The sequence below is a fragment of the Sinocyclocheilus anshuiensis genome, unplaced genomic scaffold (assembly GCF_001515605.1).
Source record: "Sinocyclocheilus anshuiensis isolate Anshui unplaced genomic scaffold, SAMN03320099.WGS_v1.1 scaffold256, whole genome shotgun sequence".
NCBI classification, from domain to species: domain Eukaryota; kingdom Metazoa; phylum Chordata; class Actinopteri; order Cypriniformes; family Cyprinidae; genus Sinocyclocheilus; species Sinocyclocheilus anshuiensis.
Window position 1 is genome coordinate 37,481 of NW_015558587.1, and position 8,696 is coordinate 46,176.

An 8,696-nucleotide genomic window follows, 5' to 3' on the forward strand; every position below is an offset into this window, starting at 1 on the left:
TTTGTAAATTACTTTTTATTGTAAATCCCATTTTTTCATCTTTGACCTAGAGGAATGCAGCTGCTCAAAATGTCAATATTTTTTTTAAATATTTAATGAACATTTTAAACCTTGTACATGTGCAAATCTGCAAAAAAAAAAATTAAGAAAAATACAAAAAAAATAGGACTTTCTATTTGCTTTTAAACTGTAAACGCCTTTTCACTAAGCTGTTTTTCCAATTTTTCAAGTTCTACATTTTTCAGTATTTTCATTTTCCATGTTGCAGTAAGTTTTGGGAGCTCATTTTTAGTCCATCTCCTATCCTGAAAAGTCTGTCTTGCAGAGACTGACAAAAATGAGCTCCTAAAACTTACTGCCAGATTCTGGAAGATCAATTCTTCAAACAGTGGTACAAGAGGATGAGGTGCTGGTCCTTCAAGAGTCACTCTCAACTTATTGGTCCATAAAGCCTACAAAAATAGTCTTCATGTATTTCACAATATTTCAGCATGTTATTCTAATTAAGTGAGGGTCATTTCTTAGGATTTTTTACCCAAGCAAAGTCTCTCAGAACCTGACACCTTGTAATTCTGGAGACTCCAGGAAGGTTGCAGTTCTGGAAAATGCTGTAATGTACAGTATGTGGAAAATAATGTGTTTTTTGAACCTTAAACCGCATAAACACATTTCATTACACCAAATACACAAAATAATGTTCTTTTTAGCAGCATCATATGACCCCTTTAATACAAAAAGACTTGTATTTGTATTCAATATATTTTTATACTTTCAATCAATTTTAATCTTATAATATATTTCAAATGTCAAATGATAGTTTTATGTAATGCTGTATTTTCAGGTTTTTTATTTTTACATTTGTCAACTTTATTATTACATCTACATAATGTGTCATGGATTAACACTTAATTTAATCAAACGGTTAAGTACTCAGTCTTGTCCTATGTTTTCATTCATTTTAATTCATTTCTGAGCTGGCTGATTTAGTAAATAAAGGGTTTAATAAAGGGTTTTGTTGAAAGGAAAAAATTAATGGGGTCTGTACTTAGGTTGCTGAAAGTGAGTGGTCACTGAATTCTATATTAGTGTAAATAAATAAATGAAAGGCCATGTGTACCATTTTTCTGGATAAGGCTCCCCTTTCACATCTGATATTTGCTTGTATGTCACTCACCTCCACATCACTGGTCCCTCCTGGCTTTCTCCCATCCTCCTGCTCTCCCTCATGTACAGCTCCTTGCTGTGGAGAACATTAAAATAGATAGATCTCTGAACAAATCTGGTATGAAAATATTTTAAGCCTTTCCAAATATATAGAAAGTCTTCTCTAGAAATTCAAAGCAGTATACTGCTTGTACCTGCATACTTTGCTTATTTAGAATAGTGAGATTGTTTGTTTTGTTTAGATATTTTGGGACTTGGCTCAAAATACAATATGAATATTTTTGCATATTCGATCCCTCCACTCCATCAACATGTTGTTCACATAATCGCAATGCCATTAGCAAACATCTGCCCTCTGTAAAAATCGCTCAGGGAATTTCGCGCGCTTCGACCACTTTTCAGTCATGTCTTTGAACGTTTTAGTGGCTGGCACGATGATTTTTTTCTTATCAATATTGCTTTTTACACGTTATATGTTTAAAATATACTGCAATAAGCTTACTTGTAATTGTAAATTTGATCTTACTAAGTGCGGTGATTTGATTAATTGTAACGTTCTACTGCGTTCGCGCCCCACTAACGTTAAATGTCTCAGCCAATGTCAGTTTTTATGTCCAAAATAAGGATATTAAAACAAGTATTTAAGGGATAAGTCACACTAAAAGCATTGGTAAAAAGAAAACTGCTGATGTTGTTCTTATTAGTAGGCCTAACGTTAGCCTACGGCCAAGCCGAAGGCACCACCGAGGCGATATTCAATGATCAAATGTGATATTCAATAAACAAAAGACATCATGTTGAGTAAAGTACATTTTAGAGACAATATTACCACTTACATTGTCTATTTTTACTTCGACAACGAAAACAGTTTCAAAAGCAGGATCAACCGTCGCCTCGCCTCCGAGCATTCAAACACTCAACAGTGGAACGTTGTTCGCGAATGAATCAGTGTTCAAATGTACCGGTTGAATAAAGGAATTAATGATTCACTCATAAAGAAAGTCCCTACTAGTGGATTGATTGATGGTAACCTGCAGAAAGAACCACTGAAACATATGTGGGACTGTAACTCTGCAAGTTACAATGCACAGACTGACTGACTGTCTGTCTGGAACTCAAAAGTAGAGTGATCAAATTTGATTTATTAAGGCGCCAGATATTTACAATGTGCCCTTTATCAGGCTCACTGTAAGTGCTCCCTTTACACAGAGTGCCGCTATATCGCGAAATTGAATAGCAAGCACTTATTCAAATGCGATTTCAACACCCCGCATATTGATAGCGGCTCCCTGATGTGCGAAAATTATGGGGTTAAAGCAAAAAAATATATTTTGACTGAAAATTTTTCCTCGGCCAAACCCCATTCCACAGCCATACCCGTCACACCCCCAGTTTAAGAGCAGTGTTTTTCTTCTTGTAATTAGGAGCGCTTGCCCTCCTAATTAAAAAAATGTAGGAGCACCTTCTGATCAATAATCAACAATTCTGATCAAGAATTAGCCTTCATAATACAAGCTGACATTTGACTCAAAGTGATTTCAGGGGCATTTTCTTTTTACCTTTGTAAATGCATTTTTCTAATTTTATTAAATGCATGCATGCAGTGTTTGCTCTAGGATTTTTTCCAGCTGTGGTGGCAGAACTATTTCTCATGGACCACGCGTTTGCGTTTTCATTTTCATGTGGATGGAGATTATTTTTTAAACTGGAAGAAGGAAAAACTCAGTTTATAAAAATACACGTGTACGTGTGAACCCAAATAAGTTACCAATCATATGAAATTGGTATTAATAAATTAATTTATACTACAGAGGTGGCACAGAAGAACACAAAAGTGGCTTGTAGGTACATTTTCAAATGAAATCTTTATGATTGTGTAATCATGAATCACCGATTCACTAGATTCGTTCAAAAACGCACTTTCATTCATGAATGAAGCTCGACTGTGTTTGCTTTTAGAGATGCACAGCGGCTCAGCTGTTACTATATTTGGAACTATTTTCGTTGATGAAATATATACAATAAGACAATAAGAATGTGTGCAGGAGCGTGACACACACGTTGCGGGAGTGGGCGGTAATGGTCAGAAATTCAGCAGAAGCGGGCTTAAGAAAACTGCGCATCAACACACACACGTTTTTTCTTCGCGCTCCCCATCTTCACCCCCAATCATTAGTGCCGCTTGTTCGGTCTTTGACAGAACATATAGGAGCATATTCGATCCCTCCACTCCATCAACATGTTGTTCACATAATCGCAATGCCATTAGCAAACATCTGCCCTCTGTAAAAATCGCTCAGGGAATTTCGCGCGCTTCGACCACTTTTCAGTCATGTCTTTGAACGTTTTAGTGGCTGGCACGATGATTTTTTTCTTATCAATATTGCTTTTTACACGTTATATGTTTAAAATATACTGCAATAAGCTTACTTGTAATTGTAAATTTGATCTTACTAAGTGCGGTGATTTGATTAATTGTAACGTTCTACTGCGTTCGCGCCCCACTAACGTTAAATGTCTCAGCCAATGTCAGTTTTTATGTCCAAAATAAGGATATTAAAACAAGTATTTAAGGGATAAGTCACACTAAAAGCATTGGTAAAAAGAAAACTGCTGATGTTGTTCTTATTAGTAGGCCTAACGTTAGCCTACGGCCAAGCCGAAGGCACCACCGAGGCGATATTCAATGATCAAATGTGATATTCAATAAACAAAAGACATCATGTTGAGTAAAGTACATTTTAGAGACAATATTACCACTTACATTGTCTATTTTTACTTCGACAACGAAAACAGTTTCAAAAGCAGGATCAACCGTCGCCTCGCCTCCGAGCATTCAAACACTCAACAGTGGAACGTTGTTCGCGAATGAATCAGTGTTCAAATGTACCGGTTGAATAAAGGAATTAATGATTCACTCATAAAGAAAGTCCCTACTAGTGGATTGATTGATGGTAACCTGCAGAAAGAACCACTGAAACATATGTGGGACTGTAACTCTGCAAGTTACAATGCACAGACTGACTGACTGTCTGTCTGGAACTCAAAAGTAGAGTGATCAAATTTGATTTATTAAGGCGCCAGATATTTACAATGTGCCCTTTATCAGGCTACTTTGACAGTTTGATGTCTAACTTATAAAGCCATCAAACCACTCGTAACAACTCTAGTTGTTGTGATTTTATAGTTACTTTTTGGCGTCCTGCCTAACAACATCCACCACAGTAAAATAAAATAAAGATGTAAAAGCACTATAATTATTTTATAACAATAATAATAACAAAGACAACAAAACTCAAACATTATGTATACAGTGTATACAGTATGGTATTATGCTAAGGTCATAAGTTTGATTCCCAGAAAATGCATGAACTAATTACATGTATACCTTGAATGCAATGTATTGTATGCTGCTTTGGATTAAAGCATGTCATATGCATACATGCAAAATGCTGTCAATATATTAAATTCATCCTGGTTGACAAAGAGATTGAAGACAAAATGAACCACATCAACCCATCATGAAAAGCATGATTTATTATTTTATATATTTTCAAACAAGGTGAAGTTAAAAAGCAAATTTCGAGCTAAATGGATTATGCGTGCACTGCTAAGAGTAACACAGTATTACAGTTATGCATCTTTTGTCAGTTGGTGACTCTAGTCTACAGAAACTGTATTGGTCTTATGGGTTTATCTATGTATCAACAAGGGCATCTAGTGGATACTGTAGGAATCTGGTGCTTTGATAGCCCTAGCACCGCCAAACTGCCTCTGAACAGCTATTTTCACATTAAAAAAATGTGTGAAATTACTAAAATTGAATGATAATAATTTTACATTTTCTAAGTGTGTTTAAAAAACAACAACAATGTATACAACAAAGTATAAAAAGTTATGGATGTCACATTTTACATTAATTTGATAACTCGTAAACAAAATCAACACCATCGACTGCACATCATTTATCTGCTAATGTTCCATTATAAGAGCACACGATTAATAAATGGTTGAATAAAAACACATTTTAGTAACAACAGATTTAACCATTAACAAGAGTCAAGAGGATGACCTGGCAAACACAAAATAAATACACACAAATAAAAGAAATGGATGTTTTAGATGTTATTGTCCATCATATGATCTAGTCTTGTTCTCCTGCCAAATCCTCTCCATCTCATTCAGCTCTGTTTCAGTGAACGCTGCCTGTCCCCAGTTGGTCATTTTAGTGGGAGACTTGTTGCCTGAGAAATACATGAAAAATATTAATCTGGTGCTTTTGGAAATGGTATCTGCCACCTGAGAAAGTTTACACTCGGTCACCTGGTTGAATGATTTGAAGTAGGCCCTCATGTTTGGAGACTTTGTGCTTCCAATTCTTTGTTTTGTTAGCTGCCCGTTCCAGTTTCTTTGTAACGACCTGAAAAACAATAAAAGTCACTGAAATTCTGATCATTTACCTTAAAGGAACGGTACACCCAAAAATGCAAACTTGCTGAAAATGTACTCATCCTCAGGCCATCCATGATGTAGATGAGTTTGTTTCTTCATCAGAACAGATTTGGAGAAATGTATTATTGCAAAATGAGAGTCCAAACAGCTGATAAAAACATCACAATAATTCACAAGTAATTCTCATGAATCCAGTGAAGTGAGAAGCTGTATGTTTGTAATAAACAACTTCATGATTAAGACATCTTTAACTTCATATCATTGATTCTGGCTAAAATACAAGTTCCCAATCCATAGTATTGCTTCAGGAGAGAAATCTGCACAGATCAAGCACTGTTTAAAAGTGTGAGAGAACAACAGAAGATGGAAGCATTTTTATGCATTATGGACATGTATTTTGGCCAGAAGTGATTATTTAAAATTAAAACGTCTTGAATGGATTTGTTTCTTACGAACATGCAGCTTTTCACCTCACAAGATGTTAACTGATGGACTATAGTTTTGTGGATCACTTTTTGGATTATTATGATGTTTTTTTTTTCAACTCACGGCACCCATTCACTGCAGAGGATCCATTATTGAGCAAGTGATCTGATGAAGAAACAAACTCATCTACATCTTGGATGACCTGAAGGTGAATACATTTTCAGCAGTTTTCATTTTTGGGTGAACTATTCCTTTAAGTTTAAAATTAAAGTTGTACTTTTTTTTGCATTTAAAAGGGGAAACAACAACCAACAAAACTTTTAACGTCTGTTCTGTCTAATGAGATGGACATCTGTGCTACAGAGTAAAAGAAGCCAAATTAAATATGTTGGAAATCAAAATATACTAGAAAAGGATAATGTTGATTTGACACAGCAAACATTATAAAAATCCCTAAACACACTCTATCAGTATGAAAGCGCTACCATGTATTCCTCTTGTGCCCCCTCTCTCTGTCTTCTAAGGCTCTGCAGCTGCTCCTGTGCAGCCTGCAGGGCACTTTCCTTCTCTGCCCGCTCCCTTTCCAGCTCTTCTTTCTCTTTCTGAGACTGGGATAAGATTTCTTGCTGCTGATGATGAATTTGCTCCAATTCAAGCCTCTTGTTTGCCTCCTCTTGTAGCAGCCTGCAAATAAAACACAAATGTTCTGCATAATGCGGTGGCCCAAAACATTGACTACTGGATGTGTATACTGAATGTTGTGTGTTTGTGCACCTGGCCTGCAGTTTGCGCAGGGCTTCTTCATCCTCTTTGGCCTGCCTCTCGTCGTCTAGTGCCTTTTTCAGTTGACGGTACATGTCTTCCAGCTCCTGCATACGCTGCCAGTACTGCTCCACTTCATTGGCCTTTTCAACCACCTGCTCTTCCATCTGCATTCGAGCCTAAGAAGCAGTTTGACATTTCTTTATTACATCAGGCCTGTTTCACACATATGCAGCACATAAGTGTAACTGCAGACTGGTATTGTGTTTGACTGCACACTGACAGCATTTCTGCAGAAATAGCACATTATTTTTCTTTCTTTTATTAGTAAGAAACTGAATGCATCTCCAAAAAAATAATAATAATAATCGCAAGTAAATATTAGAATCAATTGACACTCTAAGACTCAACAATAAAAGAGTTTACAGCTCAACCAGCAAGAAAATAATTACCTTGTTTACATTTTATTACCAGCAATACATCTAATTTATGAATAGATTATTCAAAGTTTTGGCCACTTACACATCCCACAATTATGTTGCAAAACCTTATTTCAGGCAGGCAACATCACCGCTTGCTCATGAGCCATGCTACCCAGGTTGTTTCATTCAATACATCGCTGCAAAAGTGACATCAGTGATTTAATTTGAACAGAATTGGCATTTAAAATGCACGTATACCAGGTGGAAACGTAAAATGCATCTCAGCTGACAACTTGTGATTGAATACCCAAAAATGCACTTTAATACCCAGGAAACAGGGCCCCTCTCTTTCTCTTTCTCAATTTCAGGGATTGCATATAATTTGCGTGTGTCAGGGATTCGCTATCAATATGCAAGAGACTCCTGGTCCTTTTAGGAGAGGTGAGATGTCTGCTAGTGGGACATAGCTAATGTTGCTGTTACCATTTTCTCTTGCTCCAGGTCTCGTCTGTATTGATCCAGTAGTTCTTTTTGGGTCAGAACTCTTCTCTGTTCCTCCAAATCACCCCTCATTGATGCTTCCTGCAGGTTCTGCCACATCCAGACAACATGAAAGCATGAAAGGCTTCTGTGAGCCTGATTAAATCCCGAAGTACAGGCGGTAAAACATAAAATATCAACTAGACTTCATTCACGGTTTAATGTTAAAATAATGTTCCAGATTCAGTTGACAGCAGCTGTCATGCTATTGATTCCAACAAAAGCATTTCAACTCTTCCCTCAAGTTTGAAAAAAAAAAATACACGTTTACAATAATGCACTTACAGTAGACGTATATGAGGCAAGGCATACAGGATTATTTAAAAGCAGCAATGTGCAGCTTATTAAAGTGCATAATGTTATTTGAAAAATATGTTGTAAAGTTGACAGGCAATAAAGCACAGCTTAAAAGTACAGCTTAATAAAAGAACTATCCCTTGAGATTGAAGATATCAAACAGGAACTAGTGACTGTCAAAACCGCCTGTACACAGGAAGTGTGGCTTCATTGCTCAGGAGTGCTCTTTTGCAGGTGTCCTAAAATAAAGAATTTGCATAAGCAAAGCTGTTTTTTAAGTTACATTTTTGGGCTTTTTTTTTTTGACAGGACAGTTGAGGGGAGCCACTTGAAACCACAAGGCTATGGCTTCAATTGCAGTTTTAATATATTTTAACAGAAATTTTTTTTTTGAGAAATATCTACACATTTATCAGTCTCAGAGTTTCTGTAGGTTCTGTAGCTTTCTTATCATTGTCGAATAGGATTGTCAAAAATGTAACATGAAAACTAATTAAAGGTTTAAAGGGGTCATATGATGCGATTTCAAGTTTTCCTTTCTCTTTGGAGTGTTACAAGCTCTTGGTGCATAAAGAAGATCTGTAAAGTTGCAAAGACTAAAGTCTCAAATCCAAAGAGATATTCTTTATAAAA

The 8,696-nt window shown here is 36.3% G+C and overlaps 1 protein-coding gene across 2 annotated transcripts in view; it reads right to left on the reverse strand.

Moving 5' to 3' along the window:
* Positions 1-4,732: 4,732 nt before the first annotated feature.
* Positions 4,733-8,696, reverse strand: part of swap70a (switching B cell complex subunit SWAP70a) — a 14,500-nt gene continuing 10,536 nt past the window's right edge. The window contains exons 8-12 of one of the 2 annotated variants that reach the window (XM_016475616.1): positions 7,710-7,808; positions 6,817-6,983; positions 6,528-6,726; positions 5,488-5,584; positions 4,733-5,408 (exon numbers count right to left, since the gene is read on the reverse strand). In XM_016475616.1, the coding sequence (XP_016331102.1) occupies positions 5,290-5,408; positions 5,488-5,584; positions 6,528-6,726; positions 6,817-6,983; positions 7,710-7,808 (681 nt within the window). In that variant the 3' untranslated portion in view covers positions 4,733-5,289. Of the gene's footprint in view, positions 5,409-5,487; positions 5,585-6,527; positions 6,727-6,816; positions 6,984-7,709; positions 7,818-8,696 lie in introns of both variants that reach the window. The other variant, XM_016475615.1, reaches the window with a different exon arrangement.